The sequence below is a fragment of the Pristiophorus japonicus genome, chromosome 11 (genome assembly GCF_044704955.1).
Source record: "Pristiophorus japonicus isolate sPriJap1 chromosome 11, sPriJap1.hap1, whole genome shotgun sequence".
NCBI lineage: Eukaryota > Metazoa > Chordata > Chondrichthyes > Pristiophoridae > Pristiophorus > Pristiophorus japonicus.
Genome location: NC_091987.1, coordinates 73,554,602 through 73,578,551, shown reverse-complemented (window position 1 = coordinate 73,578,551; position 23,950 = coordinate 73,554,602). Strand labels below are relative to the sequence as shown.

The 23,950-nt window shown below is 41.3% G+C and overlaps 1 protein-coding gene across 1 annotated transcript in view; it reads right to left on the bottom strand.

Annotated features, from left to right (window-relative positions):
• Positions 1-382: 382 nt before the first annotated feature.
• Positions 383-23,950, bottom strand: part of LOC139276081 (uncharacterized) — a 74,638-nt gene continuing 51,070 nt past the window's right edge. The window contains exons 13-20 of the mRNA XM_070893540.1: positions 22,043-22,131; positions 18,843-18,879; positions 12,954-13,102; positions 10,354-10,416; positions 8,076-8,151; positions 5,802-5,886; positions 4,606-4,693; positions 383-3,559 (exon numbers count right to left, since the gene is read on the bottom strand). Coding sequence (XP_070749641.1) covers positions 3,452-3,559; positions 4,606-4,693; positions 5,802-5,886; positions 8,076-8,151; positions 10,354-10,416; positions 12,954-13,102; positions 18,843-18,879; positions 22,043-22,131 — 695 coding nt within the window. The 3' untranslated portion in view covers positions 383-3,451. The remainder of the gene's footprint in view (positions 3,560-4,605; positions 4,694-5,801; positions 5,887-8,075; positions 8,152-10,353; positions 10,417-12,953; positions 13,103-18,842; positions 18,880-22,042; positions 22,132-23,950) is intronic.

Here is a 23,950-nt window from a genome sequence, read left to right as displayed (position 1 = left end):
GTACTGAGGGAGTGCTGCACTGTCGGAGGTGCCGTCTTTCGGATGGGACGTCAAACTGAGGCTCCAGCTACTCTCAGGTTGACTAAAAGATCCCATGGCACTATTTCAAAGACGAGCAGGGGGGTTATCCCCAGTGTCCTGCCCAACATCTATCCCTCAATCATGATCACTAAAACAGATGATCTGGTCATTATTATGCTTGCTGTGCACAAATTGGCTGCCATGTTTCCCACATTACAACAGTGACTACACTTCAAAAAGTACTTCATTGGCTGTAATGCACTTTGGGATGTCCAGTGGTCATGAAAGGTGCTATATGAATGCAAATCTTTTTCAATTTAAAGCTATAGGATGCTTAGTACAAATTGACAAATGCTTAATATAATTTTGTATACGCTTTCCTTTAATAAAAGGGACAATTCTCCAGCTTAAAGAACAAATACATCAGGTTTGCAATTTTGGTAAACTTTAGTAAGATAACAGTATATTGTTACAGTAATTTAGTGAAACCCTGTCATGATCATTGTGGTTAAATTGTAAGCTTTTATTTTACTTCTCAATCGAATCCTAATCCTACAATGCAAAAAAAAATTTAAAAATAGGTCTTTAATAAACTGTTTTACCAAGGCATGCGACAAAAGCCTTCTTCAATTCTGATAGGTGAACAGACTTTTTATTAAAATGAAAATATTTCAAAGTTACAGATGCTGAATATAAAACCAAAAAACTGATGGGCTCCATCACACTCATCTGAATTACTCCATTACATGGTTTATTCAGTTGAACAGATTCATGTGAGCAGCACAGTTAAAAGGTTAGTCAGTCATATCACAATAGTACAACAGCAATAGTTAAAACACAAAACATCAACAAATGTTGCAGGTGTACTATAGAAGGATTTTTAAATTTAATCAAATATGTGATGAATTTGTGCTCATCTTCATTGTTCAGTAACATTCATTGGAACTTCAACTTCGGCACAAGTGTAGAACGGGTGATATTGGATCAACCGTTCTATGCCCTGTCCGGTTTTACTTTCTATTGAAGTCAATGAAAAGGAAATTTGGGCAGGCTGTATAACAGATGGTCGATCAGATATCACCCATTTTACATCCCCCACAGTTGAAAATTATGCCCACTGTCATTTTAGCACCATCTCATCTTCCAGCTGAGTAATTCAAATGAAAGAATGTGAGTTATACAACATAAAAGGCAGTACAATTTAAGGAAGGCATATGCGGTTTCTATTCATAATGTTTTATCAATTGTGCTGAAATTGCACCATAGCTTGCCAGAAAGCTTTGATGTTGGGGACAGAATTCATTTCAATTTGTAGTATCTGTAGAATCACAGAAGGTGGTCATTTGGCCCATGTGTCTGTACCAGCCGAAAAAGAGCTATCCAGTCTAATCCCACTTTCCAGCTCTTGGTTCATAGCCTTGTAGGTTACAGCACTTCAAGTGCATATCCAAGTACTTTTCAAATGTGATGAGCGTTTCTGCCTCTACCACTCTTTCAGGCAGGGAGATCCTGACCCCACCACCCTCTGGGTGAAAGGATTTCTCCTCAAATCCCCTCTAAATCCTCTACTAATTATATTAAATCTATGCCCTCTGGTTAGTTACCTGTCTCCACTCTATCTAGTCCCCTCATAATTTTATATACCTCAATAAGGTCTCCCCTCAGCCTCCTCTGTTCCAAAGAAAACAATCCCAGCCTATCCAATCTTTCATCATAGCAGAAATTCTCCATTCCTGGCAACATCCTCGTAAATCTCCTCTGTACCCGCTCGAGTGCAATCACATCTTTCTTGTAATGTGACGACCAGAACTGTACACAGTACTCTATCAGTTGCATAACTAGTGTTTTGTACAGTTCAAGCATAACCTCCCTGCTCATATTTTATGCCTCGGCTAATAAAGGAAAGTATCCCGTATGCCTTCTTAACCACCTTATCTACCTGTCCTGCTACTTTCAGGGATCTGTGGACCTGCACTCCAAGGTCCCTTTGTTCCTCTACACTTCTCAGTATCCTACCATTTAATGTGTATTCACTTTCCTAGTTAGTCCTCCCCAAATGCATTACCTCACACTTTTCCAGATTTAATTCCATTTGCCACTTTTCTGCCCAACTGAGCAGTCTATTGATATCTTCCTGCAGTCTACAGCTTTCCTCCTCACCATCAACCACATGGCCTGCAATGCTTATTTAACTCACTATTTGCTTAAAACTCCAGAGAGAACTCTTGGGGGGATGGGACATGCTGATGACATGCTCCTGACTGGCAGGCAACAGTCAAACTCTCAATAGCATCATGCTAACAAAACTATTAGACAAGTTAGTGCATTTTAACATTAGCAGAGTTAAGATTATTACATAATGCAAACAGCAAATGTCATTCCAGTCTTTCTACCTGATTACATTCATTTTGACACAGCAATAACAATTTGAACAAAAATCACTTTGTAATTTGTTGCACAGTCCTAAAAACTATTTCCAGGCTCTCCATCAGGTAGAAAATATAAGTTTCATGTCTATGATGCAGACATTCTGCACTCAAAACATGAACTCATGTGTTCTCTCAGGTGCTGACTGACCCGCTATGTGTTTGCAGCATTTTCTGGTTTTTTTCCAGATTTTCAGCATTTTGCTTTTTATACTAAGTTTCATCTTTGGGATAACTCATAACAACTTAAGACAGTAGAATTTATCCATCAGAATCTAGAATGATCAATTTGAATGTGGTCCATAATCTAAGAAAACACACATTTAGGCCAGGCCTGAAAAGGAAAACCAGGGAATGCAGCAAGAATGAATACAGTTGTTTAAGATGATGTTATAAGCCACAAGTGTTCATGTGATTCCCAGATTTAATGATTAAACTGCTCAATGACTAGCACCAAAAATTACATCATCAGGGACAGAAAGTTCACCATGTTGACTTTCAATTCGCTAGATTCGGAGAGGAGTTTTGATAAGTGCCTTCTCACTTAGAATTAGCTTCCTCTTTGAAATCATTTGTTTGATTCTGTTTATTTAAACTCTGCACTTGCTGCCAGCTCCTGTAATACAGCACTACACTCCATGATTTGCATGAGATAATTTATATGTATGTAAATAACCATTTTAATCTTACATCCTTCTCAAAATAGCCTACAGATAATCTGTAAAAGGAAAGAGAGAAACAGATCAGCTGTGTCTGCAACTAACCAATTTGGTCCCCCAGCAGGAGGGCTGACAAGCAGTACAACAAAGAGAAATGTACAGGGATGCATTAGGAGACACAGCTGAGGATAACTTAATAAAATCTTTGAAAAAAAGAGGCAACTTCAAATTTCAGGTTATTATGCACAAGAGTTAAATGCTTCTTCCATGTACATGAGCAATAAAGAATATTGGCTCCAGTTTGTGAAACACAAGAAATCACCTTGTGAGGTCCTGAATGTTTCATTACAGAAGATCATAATAAATCTGAGGTTTCTTAGTTTCAGCACGGAACTGTTCCACCTTCATTCCAACTCGGAAAAGAATTGCTTCATCCCACCATTTACCCATAATCTGGGAGGAAGAATCAGAATTATTAATATATCTGCACGTGATGTTATTTAAAAAAAAAGGCAGATAATGTGATCCCAGTGCAATGGTATAACAGAAGGTCAGCTGAATTAAGTGCTCCCAGAACTTAGTGCACGACATGCTGGACACAATGATGCAAGACTGGACATCGTAGTGCGAGTTAGCAGCTCAAGGCTACTGGTGACAATTAAAGGGGTGCAACCACGAGGGGAAAAAAAAAAATCTTATAGTAGAAAGATCCTGATTATGGAAATCGGTGCAAACATTGTTTCGGCACATAACAATGCAAATCTATCCCAACTCAAGCTGATTGATCCCAATTACAACATACTCATCTACATAGATGCCTGACTCTTTCCTGTATGCTGCATTTCACGTCTTATAGGCCGTGGTTTCATTTTCTCATATGGAGTCTTCCACAAAATAAAAATGAATAACTAGCTTTTTCTCAACGATGGAGGATGTAATAATTTACCATAAGCACCTTAAAATGAGTATTTGAAAAAGTCACAAGATTATATTTAATTTTTTGCTCAAATGGGACCTACCTGGTCAGCACGGCACAGCTACTACCTAGCTTATCTAGCTAAGCCATTAGGGGAGCCTCAAGTTTACATTTGATTCAGAGTTGTTCAGACTTTGCAGCTGGCCTTCCAGGGCTGTGCATTCCACATTCACATTACATTGTGTGTGAAATTATTCCTGGATTCCCTTTTACCCGGCTTAGCTTGAATACTAACATTATGTTCTTTGTTCCAATTCCTCTACTGGAGGGAAAGGTCTGCATCATTAACATAAATTTGATAATGTTATGAAACTTACATAATTTGCTGTAATTCTACCAATCCACCAGAAATTTTCTTGTGAATATTATTCCAGATCTTTTCCTTGCGCACAGACATTGTGGATATTTGTGCACCATAGTTCTCATGAAATCATAGTTCCAAAAGAATTTGTGCCCATTTTGAATTATGAAAATTTGATTGGATAGGAATAAATAGATGAGTATTGAGAGAATGCGACATTACCTGAAGGTTTATGGGTAGGCTGGAGGAGCTGTACCCGACAGGAACCACGAGAGAGGGAATTCCTGTCAAATTGGCAAGCTGCATATATCTGCAAAGATAAAGTGTATTAGCTAGTTAAAAGAAAGAATTCCCACAGCTAAGTAATGCTAATTTGATTATGGACTTTTTTTTGTACATCTGCTCTGGTCTACTGTGTACTCCTACTTATTGTTCGTCTTCTTGGTTCAATAAGAACTTGAAGGCCTGGGAGAGGTGATATTCAATGTATAGATCACCAGACACCGTCAGAATAATGCACATATCCTACTGCAGTGTACAATGCCTGATTTGCAGACATTCTGACTAAATGCCACTGCAAGCTGACCAGGGATATGTAAAAGAAGAAAAATAAATATTTATAATAAATTATCCACAGGGTACTTGGACCAAAGGAGATACACCCTATAATTTTGAATGAAATAAGTGAAGAAATAGGTGAGTGGTGAATATTTGGGTGTACCCAAGGATTGCATTTTTCCCATTCAATCATCCTCTTTAATATTATCAGACAGGAGTTGTTGAACAAATCAACAGATGCAGAGGTACCATGGTAAATGAGGCTCCAAAGGCTAGGGAGTAGGAGCTTGAAAATGCAGTAGCTAATGATGTGAAAGAAGAGTTTTTCCCCCAGGCGCAGTTGCAGAAGGTAGTGGGGTTGAAAGGATAGATGGATGTGGGTAATGAGGGATACAAGGAAGTCAAAGATGGTCCCGGGTGGGTTGCCATGGATAGGAGAGTTTATATGGAGGGAGAGACTCGGGGAGAGCAATAAATTCAGAGGACAGAGTGCATGGGGAACCAAGTTGGTGATTGAAATCAGTGTGGATGAGGAGGAGTCTCTCAGTGCAGAGGGTGAGGGAGCAAATTTTGAGAAAGTCAGAGAAGGGCAGTAAACAATGAGGATTTTAAAAGGAAAGAGGATGGAACAAGGTAAAGTGGGCAAAAGGAGGAAACGGTGTCAGAGGAGTAGGGTAGAGACAAGGTGACCACACCATCACTGAACTTAGTCAGATGGGAGAAAAGCTCCGTACTTTCAATGCAGTACTGCCAGCACTCTATTTAATTGCAGAATCTGTAGAATTATTGGCAAATCAGTTCATGTTCCTATCTATAATTGTGGTTTTCCAAAATCCTTATCCATTAATCCCTATTTTTACCTTATTGTGCAGAACATGGTACGAAAATCACTGCAACCTGTTCTGAAGTCGGAGGGTTCAGAAGCCGGAGCAGTACAGGGTATAGCTAGGAACAGACACAAAAACAATATAAATATAAAGCATAATTAACAAAACTGCCTATAGGTTAACCAAATGAAGACTTTATGCCATAAAATCAGTGACAAATTTGCTAATACCACTTACTAAATACTCATTTCTAACAAATCCCCATCTATGGCAAACAGATTTATATGTCCCAAATTGCATGCAATGTTATTCTATAGTAATATCATTCACAAACAGATTAACTACTTACCTGTGAGTGGCATTACCAAGCAATTCAGGACACACTCAAAATGAAATCCCGTACCTTAGATGTAATGCTAAAGCTCAGACTCGGATTCAAACAGAATAGCTTCTTAAAAATCCCAGGCAATGTTACCATAGAAAAATCTAGACCCAACATGTTTAAATTCTGCTCATTGACATTATCTGAATTCAGCAAAGAACATGGTAAAGGCTTTGAGAATTATCCCAAACATTTCAACCTTGTTTCAGTCTCTTCTTTATCAGGATAAATATTTTATACCTCAAACAACCTTCACAATAAATATTAAATACTATAGTTGCGATTGATTCCTCTGCTGTCTTTCTCATCAGACACAGCACTCCCTCATTTTCTCTAATATGAGCATAACATGTCTCAAGTTCCCGCATTCTCGCACACTGAGTTTGCAGCAATTACACCCTTCACTCCACTGAACACAATGACTACTGAAGTATTAAAGAAAGTTTATTTTGTAATACAGGAGAAAACCACTATGAAATACAAGGGTAATTTTTCAACTGGCAGATTGCTTTGCGCTGACAGAATTTGGGTGAGTGGGGACCAAGAAATTAGGGGGCTAATAATTCTGGTCTTTTTTTGGGGTCCTTTTATTCTTTCTTACTCCAGATTATTTCAGTTCTCATCTTGGATCAGCTTCATGGGCAAGTCCCAGTGCTCCATTACTTTGAAAGTGTCTATCCCAAACTTAAGATCTAGGTAACATTTCAGAAATATGTGCAAAATAATGAACAGCCAAATCCTGCCTTGCAATTATTTAAGTTTCTTGAATTTATTTTATGTCCCTTAGGATCTCACTCCAGTCATTGAAAGTGGCTAAACATCATATCAGACCTGATTTTAGATTTAAATATATGAATTTATTAAATAACAAAAAAGTTATACAAGTGCCATATATTTGCAGTAGAATTCATTTCATCTAACTGAGAGGAAAACAATAAAAGGATTGCAACTCTAAAGTAATAAGCTAAGCCTTTGTAAATAACTTTTAAATACACAGTGTTTCTGGTCTTATATTTCTCACTACTGTGAGAGTCTGTTCTAATCTAAGCCATCTCCTGGAAGCCTCAAACCAATTTTCCTCTTCGGAATTTCAAATTGAATGGTTCCTTTTCTCATGCTGTCTCTCGAAGCCAGTAATGTAACATTTGCCTCTTTTTCGTCATTATAGATGGAACAGCTGTCTTCCAGACATTTCAAATTGACTCTTGGATTCAAGCAGAATGGCTTCTTAAAAATCCTAGGCAAGGTTACCATAGAAAAATCTAGACCAAACATGTTTAAATTCTGCTTATTGACATTATCTGAATTCAGTGAAGAACATGGTAAAGGCTTTGAGAATCATCCCAAACATTTCAACCTTGTTTCGGTCAATATCCTCCATTATGCTCTTTATATCTAACTCAATGGACAATATGCATTAGCAATGCAAATTAGCACTTATAAATTAGCAAGATTGGTTAAAGTTTATTTCGGGGAACCATTTCAGATATCCATAGTATGTCAGACTCTAGGCGAAGAGATAAATATGGTAAAATCCTTAACAATGTGATATAATGGAAATTATAGGATCTGTTCAATTAATAACGTGAGCATAGCTTATATAATATACTTTACAATATGTTGCTTTTCCCTATTATATCTAACTGGAAAGGAGTGCTCTTAGTGTTGTTGGCTCATTGGTGGATAAATCCCAAGTCAGAACATTAAGATCTGTTAGTATCCACACCTTAAGATATAATCAAATTAACAGGAACATTGCTTTACTTGTGATCCCTGTGGCTTCAATGCTACGTACCCAAGTGGCCCATGAAGACAAAAAGCTTGGACATTCTTGGATTAGAGAATCTATATTACAATGATTTGCACATACCTCATTTAATCTATTATTTAGTTTGACATTGCATTGGACAAAAGTATAGCCTTACCTGGTGTGATGATGCATTGCACATCATTGAAGATTTCTTTCAGGAACTGCATAGTCCGTGATCGCTGACGATTAGCCTGTGAGGAAGTGCAAGATACAAGAAGAAAATGACAGTTTAAGAGTCTGTCTTTCACTGAAGGGAAAGATGCACATTTGGGCTTATCAGAAAGCTGCAGAACAAGACAAATGGAATAGGCATGGAGAGATGTAAACAGAGATCCTTATACTAAAGTTATCATAACATAAGAAATAGGAGCAGGAGTAGGCCATTTGGTCCCTCGAGCCTGCTCCACCATATAAGATCATGGCTGATCTGATCATGGACTCAGCTCCACTTCCCTGCCTGCTCCCCATAACCCTTTATTCACTTATCATTCAAAAATGTGTCTATCTCTGCCTTCTATATATTCAATGACCCAGCCTCCACAGCTCTCTGGGGCAGAGAATTCCACAGATTTACAACCCTCAGAAGAAATTCCTCCTCATCTCAGTTTTAAATGGGCGGGCTCTTATTCTGAGACTATGCCCCCTAGTTTTAGTTTCCCCTATGAGTGGAAATATCCTCTCTGCATCCACCTTGTCAAGCCCCTCATTATCTTATACATTTCGATAAGGTCACCTCTCATTCTTCTGAACTCCAATGCATAAGGCCCAACCTATCTTCATAAGTCAACTCCCTCATCTCTGGAACCAACCTAATGAACCTTCTCTGAACAGTCTCCAATGCACAAATATCCTTCCTTAAATACGGAGACCAAAACTGTATGCAGAACTCTAGGTGTGGCCTCACCAATACTCTGTACAGTTGTAGCAGTAATAAAGGCCCACATTTAATTTGCCTTCCTGATTACTTGCTGTACCCGCACACTAACTTTTTGTGTTTCATGCACAAGGACCCCTAGGTCCCTCTGTATTGCAGCACTTTGCAATTTTTCTCCATTTAAATTATAATTTGCATTTCTGTTTTTCCTGCCATAGTGGATAACCTCACATTTTCCTACATTATACTCCAGCTGGCAATTTTTTGCCCACTCATTTAGCCTGTCTACACCCCTTTGCAGATTTTTTGTGTCCTCCTCACAATTTTCTCTCCCACCCATCTTTGTATCAGCAAACTTGGCTACATTACACTCAGTCCCTTCATTCAAGTCATTAATATAGATTGTAAATAGTTGTGGCCCCAGCACCGATCCCTGCGGCACCCCACTAGTTACTGTTTGCCAACCAGAAAATGACTCATTTATCCCAACTCTCTGTTTTCTGTTAGTTAGCCAATCCTCTATCCATGCTAATATATTACCCCCAACCCCGTGAACTTTTATCTTGTGCAGTAACCTTTTATGTGGCACCTTATCGAATGCCTTCTAGAAATCCAAATACACCACATCCACTGGTTCCCCCCTTATCCACCCTGCTCCTTACATCCTCAAAGAACTCCAGCAAATTTGTCAAACATGATTTCCCTTTCAGAAAACCATGTTGACTCTGCTTGATTGAATCATGCTTTTCCAAATGTCCTACTACTGCTTCCTTGATAATGGACTCCAGCATTTTCCCAATGACAGATGTTAGGCAAACTGGTTTCCTGCTTTCTGTCTGCCTCCTTTTTTAAAAAAAAATAGAGGCATAACATTTGCGGTTTTCCAATCCCCGGGACCGCCCCAGAATCCAGGGAATTTAGGTAGATTACAACCAATGCATCCACTATCTCTGCAGCCACTTCTTTTAAGATCCTAAGATGCAAGCCATCAGGTCCAGGACTCTTGTCCACCTTTAGTCCCATTATTTTACAGAGTACTACTTCTTTAGTTATGGTGATTGTAATAAGTTCCACCCTCCCTATAGCACCTTGATTATCCATTATTGGGATGTTTTTATTCTTATACTACATCTCAAATCCACCCTGAAATATTATTCTCTGGTGTTATAGCTGCACAGTGAGATTCCCAAATGGATGTCAGGTTGTGAGCATTTTTAAATATGAAGTTATGCCTCCTGTGAACTGCACAGAGCTTGGTTACTTAATAGCCAGTTAAGAGAATAATGGACTTTCTTTGCTGTAAATGTACCTTCAGTCAGCCAATCAAGGACCAGCACTGACAGCAGAAATGAGACAGTGTACACTCAACTACCCAGGTAAGGGAAACTGCTTGGCTGTGAGCAGCTCCCAGGAGAACTATGGGGGGAGTGGGGTGAGGGGGAAAAGAGGTAGAATTAGGGATTTAAAGACAAAATACTCATTTTGCAAGAGAGACTTCTATTTATGAATAGTTACATACCTGTATGTAATCAAGGGCTGTGAATTTAGAAGCAAGAGCTAAAGTTGCACGAGTATCTAGATTCTGTAAGAAAAAACATATTGATGGTATAGATTAAGATAAAACATGCTTTGCAGTGAACTCCAAAGTAAGGTAAAATTGGTATTGTAGCTATGACAATCACATGCGGATAAGAAACTAATATAGCTGTAACGCCTTTCAAGTGTTAGTGTCAACAACAGAGAGACGGATATGGGCCAAGAGATGCCATACCATATGTTGGTGTTCCGACATGCACTGACAAGATCTAAATTTGTACATGCAACTTCCAATGCGACAAGCACCAAAGCTATCAGGAGGAAAAAGAAGAAAAACTCTCAGGCAGAGAATAAAGTTACAAAAAAGTAAAGTTAGTATTTGTGTTTTTGCGTGTCAGCTATCCTACTTTGAACAGTTTTTATGGCCCCAAGTTTCCACACGCGACCAAACAGGCGCCCCTCTGAGCTGGGTGCCCGTTTTTCGCGCCGAAAACGGCGCCTGAAAAAAAACGCGCTATTCTTGAGCGCTTTGCAGCTCGATATCTACTTGGCGCGGCGCACAGGGGGCGGAGCCTACCACTTGCGCCAATTTTGTTAGGAGGGGGCAGGTACAATTTAAATGAGTTTTTTTTCGTGCCGGCAACCCTGCGCGTGCGCGTTGGAGCAGTCTGAAGTAAACATTGGTACTCGGCCATTTTAAAAAGTGCTGCAGAAAAAGTAAAAATTTGTTTATTGAACCCTTGCAAAGGCTTGCATTTTAATTTTCTTGATATTTCTGTGTGAGAGGGTGAGGGAGTGCATTCTGTAATTAAAGATAGACTGTGATAAATGGGACACATGCACTTGTTTGAGACTATTCAAATTCTTTGTAGCTGTTCAATTTTTAACATTTTTTAATGCGTAAGATAAGGGGCCAGAAGTTCAAACTAATAAATGACAAACTTAGGACTGATATTAAGACAATTTGAGAAATTACTCAAAAAATAAATCAACAAATGGACTGAACTCCTGGATAGAGCAGTGGATGCAAGAACACCGGTCTCATTAAAAAACAATTTGATGCTGTGGTGGGGACCTTTAGGGTCATTCTGGATGCAGGAATTAAGACGGGCCAAATAGCCGCCTTCATCTGTAATTATCTTGCGATCTTCTGATGCCGATTTACTAAGCTACATACTCTCCTATCATATAAAAGCAAATTACAGTGGATGCTGGAATCTGAAATAGAAAATGCCAGAAATACCCAAAGTTATTTATATCAAATTTTACCATGTAGATGAAATGATTAAAAATATCGGCAGGTAAATTACTTCTAGTCAGGAATGATAAAATAAATTCTGGTAAAATGTTTACCATCTTACTTCATTAAATAACCATTGCACGAAAAGTTTTTTTTTAATCCTGAGGGGTCATGATTACAATCCTATAACAACTTGTATTTATATAGCACTTTTAATGTAGTGAAATGTACCAAGGCACTTCACAGGAGTATTATGCGAAAAAATGTTGACACTGAGCCCATAAGTAGAAGTTAGCGCAGGTGACCAAAAGCTTAGTCAAAGAGGTATGTTTTAAGGAGTGTCTTGGAGGAAAGAGAGGCAGAGAGGTTTAGGCAGGGAGTTCCAGAGCTTGGGGCCTAGGCAACAGAAGCCACGGCCGCCAATGGTCGAGCGATTATAATCAGGGATGCTCAGGAGGGCAAAATTAAAGAAGAGCAGACATCTCGGGGAGTTGTGGGGCTGGAGAAGATTACAGAGATAGGGAGGAGCGAGACTATGGAGGGATTTGAAAATAAGGATGAGAATTTTGAAACCGAGGCATTACTTAACCGAAAGCCAATGTAGGTCAGTGAGCACAGCAGTGATGGGTGAGCAGGTCTTGGTGCGAGTTAGGACCCAGGCAGTCGCGTTTTGGATCACCTCTTGTTTACTCAGGGTAGAGTGTGAGAGGTCAGCCAGGAGTGGGTTGGACTAGTCAAGTCTAGAAGTAAAAGCATGGATGAGGTCTTCAGCAGCGAATGCTGAGGCAAGGGCGGAGATGGGCAATATTACGGAGGTGGAAATAGGTGGTCTTATAGATAAAGCAAAACTAAAAAGGTTAAAAACTGGCACTAGTAATCAACAATGAGTTATCGACAGAGGATAACAATAGACTCCAAACCAAGATAAATATTGTTTTAGAATCATAGAATGGTTTCAATGCAGAAGGAGGCAATTCAGCCCATCGAGCCCATGCCGGCTTTTATATTATAAAAACATGCACAAAAAATATCTTACCAATGTTCAAGATGGACATCAAAACACAGGAAGGCCCCTTTTTGGTTTAAAGTAACAGTAACAACTTGCATCTTTAAAATGTCCTTGCTACAGGATTACAGCCAGCAGCAACAAACACCTTCGTACAACACCTGCTGATAGGATACTACTTTCTATCTCCCCAGAGGGATTAAAGATGCCAAGGGAGTGTAAAAATAATTTACTTTGAAATATACTTTTTACTATGTAGGTGAATTAATCAGTAGCAGGAATTAAGTAATGAAGGGTATTCTTTCCATTAAACATAAGCATCCAATTATTTCCTTACCATCTTGTTGCATTGATTATTAAAATCTATGTGCAAGAATTGTCGTATTTCACTCAGAATACAGATAACATGAGAAACTTGTGTCTCCTCCAACTCTGGGATGTGCAGGTCTACCAGTGTTGCACCAAAGCTCGTTAGGTACTGCACCGCTACATAAGAGAGTGACAAAATGAACAATGTTGATTGTGAAAGTACTGAAATAATTAAGTTACATTTTCTATTTTTAGCTCCCTTTTTAAATACCAATTTTAATTTCTATGCAAGACAATGGGACATTGCATGCTGTGAGTCCTCGTGTACTGACCATCAAAATTAAGAGGGTGCATTATAGTGATACAGGGAAAGCAATGCCATGTCTACACCCCCTGTCCCTCACCCTCCGCTCTTGCATGGATGCAGCATTGCTGGAAGGCACCCAAATAGCAGCCCAGCTGACATGTTAAAAATCACAATTTAGGTTGGTACATCTAACTGAGTTACTGATCTTTTATTAATAAAGGAAAAGTAATATTTTGTTATTTGGTGTAATAAACTAGTCAAAGAAGCAATTTTCACCACTCTCCTAATTTAACATTCTTTATTTTTTTTTTAATTTCCTCCCAAGTCTCCGAAGACCCTGCATCAGTCTCTGCAGAGGGCAGGTGACTTGCTTTTACCATCTCTGCAACAGCATTTGAAAGAGTTGTTAGAAGCTTTGTTGGCGGAATGCTGTTTTGAGAATTTACCATGCTATCAAACTCAATTGAGGATATCTTACTCTTGTCCAGAATCAGACTCTAAAGTGGTTCCTATTATTACCGGATAAATTCTCCACTGATATGCTCCTCACACACAGCCTTGCCTTCCAGGAAAACACATCAGGAAAGGACACAGGTGCTGGACGTGATTTTGTCTATTATATTGAATAAATGAACACTGTGGGCTATGCCTATAATTCCCCAATATCCACTTGCAGAGGTAAGGCTCTGCTAGGAGCACAAACTGAAAATTTATCCTCAGATCTAGTTTTCCCCTGCTGAATTTCAGATCCTCATTTTACTTTTGCCAGATTTGAACCACACTTCAATTTAGGATTCATTGAATCCAGGTTCAATTGCCTAAACCTACCCCCTTTCTCGCTGCCCTTGCTACTAGTTTTACTACGTTAAAGGTGCTATATAAATAAAAGTTATTATTATTAGTTCTATCCTTACATATTTCCACATTTTACTTCAAGATTTAAAAAAAAGTGTCCTAGATCACAAAAAGCCATCGATCTAAAAACTGTGTGGAGCATATCTCACTCCAAGTGCCAGGATTTTTCTTTATTCGTTCCTGGGATGTGTGCGGTGCTGGGAAGGCCAGCAGTTATTGCCCCATCCTTTATTGCCCTTAAGATGGGAGTGAGCCATCTTCTAAAACCACTGCAGTCCCTGTGAAAGTACTCCCACAGTGCTGTTAAGAAGGGAGTTACAGAATTTTGACCCAGTGACGATGAAGGAACAGCGATATACTTCCAAATCAGGGAGGTGTATGACTTGGAGGAAAACTTGCAGGTGATGGTGTTCCCATGTGCCTGCTGCCCTTGTCCTTCTAGATGGTAGAGGTCGCGGGTTTGGGAGGTGCTCTCAAAGAAGCCTTGGCGAGTTGCTGCAGTGCATCATATGGTACACACTGCAACCACGGTGTGCCAGTGGTGGAGGGAGTGAATGTTTAAGGTGGTGGATGGGGTGCAAATCAAGCAGGCTGCTTTGTCCTGGATGGTGCCGAGCTGCTTGAGTGTTGTTGGAGTTGCAGTCATCCAGGCAAGTGAAGAGTATTCTTTACTGATGATTGAGAGAAGACTAATGGGTTGGTAATCAGCCAGATTGGATTTGTCCTGCTTTTTGTGGACTGGACATATCTGGGCAATTTTGCATATTGTTGGGTAGATGCCAGTGTTGTAGCTGTACTGGACAGCTTGGCTAGAGGTGTGGCTAGTTCTGGAGCACAAGCCTTCAGCACGACAGCCGGGATGTTGTCGGGGCCCATAGCCTTTGCTGTATCCAGTGCGCTCAACCATTTCTTGATATCACGTGGAGTTAGTCGAATTGGCTGAAGACTGGCTTCTGAGATAGTGGGGATCTCAGGAAGAGGCCAATAGGGATCATTCACTCAGCACTTCTGGCTGAAGATGGGGATATTCACGGAGCCTCCTCCTCCCGTTAGTTGTTTAATTGTCCACCACCATTCACGACTGGATGTGGCAGGACTGCAGCGCTTTGATTTGATTTGTTGATTGCGAGATCACTTAGCGCTGTTTAGCATGCTGCTTCTGCTGTTTAGCATGCATGTGGGTCCTGTGTTGCAGCTTCCCCAGGTTGGCACTTTATTTTTAGGTTTGCCTGGTGTTGCTCCTGGCTCTTCTGCACTCCTCATTGAACCAGGGTTGATCCCCTGGCTTGATGGTAATGGTAGAGTGAGGGATATGCCGGGCCATGAGGTCACAGATTGTGGTGGAATACAATTCTACTGCTGCTGATGGCCCACATGGTGCTCAGTTTTGAGCTGCCAGATCTGTTCTGAATCTATCCCATTTAGCACGATGGTAGCGCCATACAAAACGATGAAGGATGTTCTCAGTGTGAAGATGGGGCTGTGTCTCCACAAGGACTGTGTGGTGGTCACTGCTGCCTATACGGTCATGAACAGATGCATCTGCAACAGGTAGATTTGTGAGGACGAGGTCAAGTAGGTTTTTCCCTCGTGTTGGATCTCTCACCACCTGCCGCAGGCCCAGTCTGGCAGCTGTGTCCATCAGGAATAGGCCAGTTCGGTCAGTGGTGGTGCTATCGAGCCACTCTTGGTGATGGACATTGAAGTCCCCCACCTGAAGTACATTCTGTGCCCTTGCTACTCTCAGTGCTTCTTCCAAGTGGTGTTAAACATGGAGTAGTACCAATTCATCAGCTGAGGGAGGGCAGTAGGTGCTAATCAGCAGGAGGTTTCCTTGCCCATGCTTGACCTGAAGCCATGAGACTTCATGGAGTCTGGAGTCAATGTTGAGGATTCCCAGGGGCACTCCCTCCTGACTGTATGCCACAGTGCCACCACCTCTGGTGGGCAAATGTATGGCAGATGCAATATAATGTGGATCAGTGTGAGGTTATCCACTTTGGTGGCAAAAACAGGAAGGCAGATTATCTGAATGGTGACAAATTAGTAAACGGGGAGGTGCAACGAGACCTGGGTGCCATGGTACATCAGTCATTGAAGGTAGGCATGCAGATACAGCAGGCAGTAAAGAAAGCAAATGGCATGCTGGCCTTCATAGAGAGGGATTTGAGTATAGAAGCAGGGAGGTTTTACTGCAGTTGTACAGGGCCTTGGTGAGACCACACCTTGAGTATTGTGTGCAGTTTTGGTCTCCTAATCTGAGGAAAGACATTCTTGCTATTGAGGGAGTGCAGCGAAGGTTCACCAGGCTGATTCCCGGGATGGCAGGACTGACACATGAAGAAAGACTGGATCAACTAGGCTTATATTCACTGGAATTTAAAAGAATGAGAGGGGATCTCATAGAAACATATAAAATTCTGACGTGATTGGACAGGTTAGATGCAGAAAGAATGTTCCCGATGTTGGGGAAGTCCAGAACCAGGGGTCACAGTCTAAGGATAAGAGGTAAGCCATATAGGACCGAGATGAGGAGAAATGTCTTCACTCAGAATCGTGAACCTGTGGAATTCTCTCCCACAGAAAGTTGTTGAGGCCAGTTCGTTAGATATATTCAAAAGGGAGTTGGATGTGGCCCTTATGGCTAAAGGGATCAAGGGGTATGGAGAGAAAGCAGGAGTGGGGCACTGAAGTTGCATGATCAGCCATGATCATATTGAATGGTGGTGCAGGCTCGAAGGGCTGAATGGCCTACTCCTGCACCAATTTTCTATGTTTCTATGTCTGTCCTGTGGGACAGGATATACCCAGGGATGGTGATGGAAGAGTCTGGGACATTAGCTGAAAGGCATGATTCTGTGAGTATGACTGTCGGGCTGTTGCTTGACTAGTCTGTGGGACAGCTCTCCTAATTTTGGCACAAATCCCCAGATGTTAGTGAGGACATTGCAGGGTCGACTGGTCTGGGTTTGCCGTTATCATGTCCAAACCAGTGCCGAGGTCAATGCCGGATGGTCCGTCTGATATTTTAATTCTTATTATGGATTATCTTTGTGGTTTTGTACAACTGACTTGTTAGGTCATTTCAGAGGACAGTTAAGAGCCAACCACATTGCTGTGGGTCTGGTGTCACATATAGGCCAGACCGGGTAAGGATGGCAGATTTCCTTCCCTAAAAGGACATTAGTGAACCCGATAAGTTTCATGGTCACCATTACTGATACTAGTTTTTCATTCCAGATTTATTAATTAACTGAATTTGAATTTCCCAGCGTGATGGGATTTGCATTCACGTCTCTGGATCATTAGTCCAGTAACAAAACCACTATGGTACTGTTCCCAATGTACCTGCCAATGGCAGACCCTGCTGAAGTTTTCAGGGTCTGTTAACATGAATTGAGCCTATTTCTACAGTGCCCCAATGCTAAAGAGACCAGAAGTGATAGCTGAAGCTCAGGTGTGGGGGGGGGGGGGGGGGGGGGGGGAAGACAGGGACAGGGGGGGGGGAACATATGATGCAGTGCTAGCTTCTCTCCTTCACCCCCCCCCCCCAATAAAGGTGAGAGATAAGAACATAATAGCAGCAGGAGTAGGGCATACGGCCCCTCGAGCCTGCTCCGCCATTTAATACGATCATGGCTGATCCGATCATGGACTCAAGACCACTTTCCTGCCCGCTCCCCATAACCCCTTATTCCCTTATCGGTTATGAAACTGTCTATCTCTGCCTTAAATTTATTCAATGTCCCAGCTTCCACAGCTCTCTGAGGCAGCGAATTCCAGATTTACAACCCTCTGAGAAAATAAATTTCTCCTCATCTCAGTTTTAAATGGGCGGCCCCTTATTCTAAGATTATGCCCCCTAGTTCTAGTCTCCCCCATCAGTGGAAACATTCTCTCTGCATCCACCCTGTCAAGCCCCCTCATAATCTTATACATTTCGAAAAGATCACCTCTCAATCTTCTGAATTCCAATGAGTAGAGGCCCAACCTACTCAACCTTTCCTCATAAGTCAACCCCCTCATCTCCGGAATCAACCTAGTGAACTTTCTCTGAACTGCATGCAAAACAAGTATATCCTTTCGTATATATGGAAACCAAAACTGCACGTAGTATTCAAGGTGTGGCCTCACCAATACCCTGTTTAACTGTAGCAAGACTTACCTGTTTTTATACTCCATCCCCTTTGCAATAAAGGCTAAGATACCATTGGCCTTCCTGATCACTTACTGTACCTGCATACTAACCTTTTGTGTTTCATGCACAAGTACCCCCAGGTCCTGCTGTACTGCAGCTCTTTGCAATCTTTCTCCCTTTAAATAATAACTTGTTCTTTGATTTATTCTGCCAAAGTGCATGACCTCACACTTTACAACATTATACTCCATCTGCCAAATTTTTGCCCACTCACTTAGCCTATGTCCTTTTGCAGATTGTGTCCTCCTCACACATTGCTTTTCCTCCCATCTGTATATCGTCAGCAAACTTGACTACGTTACACTCAGGCCCTTCTTCCAAGTCGTTAATATAGATTGTAAATAGTTGGGGTCCCAGCACTGATCCCTGCGGCACCCAATTAGTTACTGATTGCTAACAAGATCAGCTTGTAATATTATAAAATAAAATTCTCCCAATCTATGGGGGTCCAGGATAGCCGGATAGATGCAGGTAAAGGCTCCACTGTGAATTTTCAGCCACATCGTATAGAATAATAAATTTAGAAAGGAAATTTTCAGGTTTTCATGTATCTGTACCTTTCTGACATATGTCCAAAATTTCAGTATCACAGTCCTGTTAAAATTCAAGACAAAAAGAGGAAATTCAGAACAGAATTGAATTTCAGGATGAAAAACCACAAATAACTGAAAATCATAGGGCAACAGGTATTAGGACACAGAGATACTGCAATCATTTAGACCCCAGAGTTCCATGGACCGGCACGAGAGCAATTGCAGCTTGATCCCAGTGGGGGTGGCAGAGCTGCGAATTGTGGCAAAACCCAGATCCACTTTGTGCCTCGTGTCTTCCCTTTGATATCGATTTCCGAGGGGAGGGCGAGACTTCTTAGGTCACCCAAGATGTGCCACTTAAGAAGCGTGTCTGGACATTCCTGGGAATTCCGCCCAGACTACCATCCCATAACCCCAGCAGTAGCTAAACTGGCTGAAATTAGGCACAGGTTCCATTCTGCGCCTTCAGGACCCAAAAATGCAGCGTTGTGCGAGGCCCCTTGGGGAAGAGTGACCATAATATGGTAGAATTCTGCATTAGGATGGAGAATAAAACAGTTAATTCAGAGACCATGGTCCAGAACTTAAAGAAGGGTAACTTTGAAGGTATGAGGCGTGAATTGGCTAGGATAGATTGGCGAATGATACTTAAGGGGTTGACAGTGGATGGGCAATGGCAGACATTTAGAGACCGCATGGATGAACTACAACAATTGTACATTACTGTCTGGCGTAAAAATAAAAAAGGGAAGGTGGCTCAACCGTGGCTATCAAGGGAAATCAGGGATAGTATTAAAGCCAAGGAAGTGGCATACAAATTGGCCAGAAATAGCAGCGAACCCGGGGACTGGGAGAAATTTAGAACTCAGCAGAGGAGGACAAAGGGTTTTATTAGGGCAGGGAAAATGGAGTACGAGAAGAAGCTTGCAGGGAACATTAAGATGGATTGCAAAAGTTTCTATAGATATGTAAAGAGAAAAAGGTTAGTAAAGACAAACGTAGGTCCCCTGCAGTCAGAATCAGGGGAACAAAGAAATGGCAGACCAATTGAATAAGTACTTTGGTTCGGTATTCACTAAGGAGGACACAAACAACCTTCCGGATATAAAAGGGGTCAGAGGGTCTAGTAAGGAGGAGGAACTGAGGGAAATCCTTATTAGTCGGGAAACTGTGTTGGGGAAATTGATGGGATTGAAGGCCGATAAATCCCCAGGGCCTGATGGACTGCATCCCAGAGTACTTAAGGAGGTGGCCTTGGAAATAGCGGATGCATTGACAGTCATTTTCCAACATTCCATTGACTCTGGATCAGTTCCTATCGAGTGGAGGGTAGCCAATGTAACCCCACTTTTTAAAAAAGGAGGGAGAGAAAACAGGGAATTATAGACCGGTCAGCCTGACCTCAGTAATGGGTAAAATGATGGAATCAATTATTAAGGATGTCATAGCAGCGCATTTGGAAAGAGGTGACATGATAGGTCCAAGTCAGCATGGATTTGTGAAAGAGAAATCATGCTTGACAAATCTTCTGGAATTTTTTGAGGATGTTTCCAGTAGAGTGGACAAGGGAGAACCAGTTGATGTGGTATATTTGGACTTTCAGAAGGCTTTTGACAAGGTCTCACACAAGAGATTAATGTGCAAAGTTAAAGCACATGGAATTGGGGGTAGTGTGCTGACATGGATTGAGAACTGGTTGGCAGACAGGAAGCAAAGAGTAGGAGTAAATGGGTACTTTTCAGAATGGCAGGCAGTGACTAGTGGGGTACCGCAAGGTTCTGTGCTGGGGCCCCAGCTGTTTACACTGTACATTAATGATTTAGATGAGGGGATTAAATGTAGTATCTCCAAATTTGCGGATGACACTAAGTTGGGTGGCAGTGTGAGCTGCGAGGAGGATGCTATGAGGCTGCAGAGTGACTTGGATAGGTTAGGTGAGTGGGCAAATGCATGGCAGATGAAGTATAATGTGGATAAATGTGAGGTTATCCACTTTGGTGGTAAAAACAGAGAGACAGACTATTATCTGAATGGTGACAGATTAGGAAAAGGGAAGGTGCAACGAGACCTGGGTGTCATGGTACATCAGTCATTGAAGGTTGGCATGCAGGTACAGCAGGCGGTTAAGAAAGCAAATGGCATGTTGGCCTTCATAGCGAGGGGATTTGAGTACAGGAGCAGGGAGCTGTTGCTACAGTTGTACAGGGCCTTGGTGAGGCCACACCTGGAGTATTGTGTACAGTTTTGGTCTCCTAACTTGAGGAAGGACATTCTTGCTATTGAGGGAGTGCAGCGAAGGTTCACCAGACTGATTCCCGGGATGGCGGGACTGACCCATCAAGAAAGACTGGATCAACTGGGCTTGTATTCACTGGAGTTCAGAAGAATGAGAGGGGACCTCATAGAAACGTTTAAAATTCTGATGGGTTCAGACAGGTTAGATGCAGGAAGAATGTTCCCAATGTTGGGGAAGTCCAGAACCAGGGGTCACAGTCTAAGGATAAGGGGTAAGCCATTTAGGACCGAGATGAGGAGAAACTTCTTCACCCAGGTGAACCTGTGGAATTCTCTACCATAGAAAGTTGTTGAGGCCAATTCACTAAACATATTCAAAAAGGTGTTGGATGAAGTCCTTACTACTAGGGGGATCAAGGGGTATGGCGAGAAAGCAGGAATGGGGTACTAAAGTTGCATGTTCAGCCATGAACTCATTGAATGGCGGTGCAGGCTAGAAGGGCCGAATGGCCTACTCCTGCACCTATTTTCTATGTTTCTATGAAAGCTAATTGATCCCAGAGGAACTGAACACGTTTAAAATGATTACAAAAGCAAAATATTGCAGATGCTAGAAATCTGAAATAAAAACACAAAATACTGGAAATATTGGGCAGGTTCAAACAATTAATCCCCCCATGAGTCTTGAGAATTGTAAACATTTCCAGCAAATGCTTCTTAGGGTACTTCAAGGGAACTGCTCCGATCTCCACCATTTTATCAGTGCCTCTGTTGTACTTCCACATGCATTGGAAACTTTTAGATATATACATGGCCCCATCCTCCAGATTTTGGGGGGGGGGGGGGGAAGGGGGAGGGGAAATCACCAGCAGGGTAAAGGGGTAGGTGGAAGTGCTGCCCTGCCACACTATCGCCACACACATTCTTGTACCCAAACATACATTTCCATAGAACTTTCATTCACTACAGCAGAATATTCTGGACTTTACCTTGAAGAACTTCCAATCTATCCCAATTTTTATATTCTTCAGATCAGGATTTCCAATATTGTCAAAGTTCAACGAAGGCTGTTGCAGGCCTGAAAGAAGAATAGCAACATGACACCAACCATGAAGTGGATTAAAACACAGTTGTTATGGATTTGAAAGCTGTATGTTCACCAGGCAGGTGAAACAAAGGACTACGAGAACACTGGGTAAGACTAGACCATAGATATATATTTTTTTAAATGGTTGCATTCCTGCAAATAGAATTAGGCAACTTTTATAATGCTTCTAGTTGTAAGTTTGTAATTTTTTCACTCTCACTTTTACATGTGGGAAGTCAGCTGCAAGACTTTTCCCACAGATCTTTCCCACAGATCTGAACATTCTTTTACACTGCCAGTGACTTTCAAAACATTAAGCTTCCAAATCTTGTAAACTTGCAGTAACGTTATTTATACAGTTTTAAAACTAAATTCATATGCTGGATAAAATGCAATAAAATATCAAATATTCTGTTAAATTAACAAGAAAAATGAAGAGGCACAAAGGGAGAGCGTGGATGGGGGCTGGGAAGGTGGACATCAATTTCATTCATAATTTTCTTTTGAGTGTAAGAATTCCTTTATTTTGTCCACTCTCATCCTAGACTTTGTACCACCTGCAGCCAAGAAACAAATGTAGAAGCTGCTCCCAGACCAGTGGCAATGCTGCCAAGTGAAGGCAACAGCCTAAGGATCATCATAGAAATTTACAGCACGGAAGGAGGCCATTTTGGCCCATCGTGTCCACGCTGGCTGACCAAGAGCTATCCATCCTAATCTCACTTTTCAACTCTTGGTCCGTAGCCCTGTAGGTTAAGTGCACATCCAAATATTTTGTTTTTTTAAATATGGTGAGGCTTTCTGCCTTCACCACCCAATTGATTGCCCCTCTGAATTTCCCACTCTGTAATAGAACCCATTATTGTGGGGGAAAATAACTCTTCACGAGCTCCTCCGGCTCCCAAACATACATGCAAAATTTCTTCATTGCTCCCTACCAGAAAGCTGGTAATGCAAGAGGGATAAACATGTTTTACAAAATGCCCATTAAATTCCAGGTTTGAATTTTCATCGTGTTATTCAAAAACAGCAACAAAATTTTTTTTTAAATCACAGAATTTTGCAAAGATTGCATTTAAATTCTGAACATACGAAAAACAAACAACAGGAAGAGACCAGAGTCTGTCTTGTAATGTAATGTGATCTCTGCACACCCACCTATGCCCCACCTACCAGTCACTCAATATTTCCTGGAACAGGCAAAAAAAAAGGAAACCTTAGGCCATTTGAGAAAAGCTTCTGGAAAATTCCTCTTTAACCACTGAAGGCAACCAACCAGGTTCCAGGAAACCATGGTAACAGAGACATACCCCATTAATACCCCCCTACCTTCTATATGCAGTTATGTTGGCCACACAAACTCATCCAGTTCCCTTTTGTTTACAGTAAATCGACACATTCTGCTTGTGCTGGCAACTCACTCCAGAGGTTGGCAACTCTTTACAAAAAGAAAGCACCTCCCAACATCTAAACTAGTTCTTTGCTTACCCAAGTTTTTCCTGTGTTCCCTGGTCCTCCCAAATTTGTTTAGTTTGAATAGCCTATCCAGATGCAGTGTAATCCTTTCATTATTTTAGAAACTTCAATCAAATCGCCTCAAAGTTTACATTTTCTAAAGTTAAAAAGCCCCAGGTCTCTAAGCCTATCATGTTAAACAAGGGCATTTGCAACTACATATATCAATCTAGTGGGCCTCCTCTGGACCTTTCCCAGGGCTTTTATCAGATACCAAAATCAGGGCGTTGGTGCCAGAGCAGGTTAGGACACTACTCAAATAACCTCTGGCATATCAGCTCAAATCCAGGTAGAT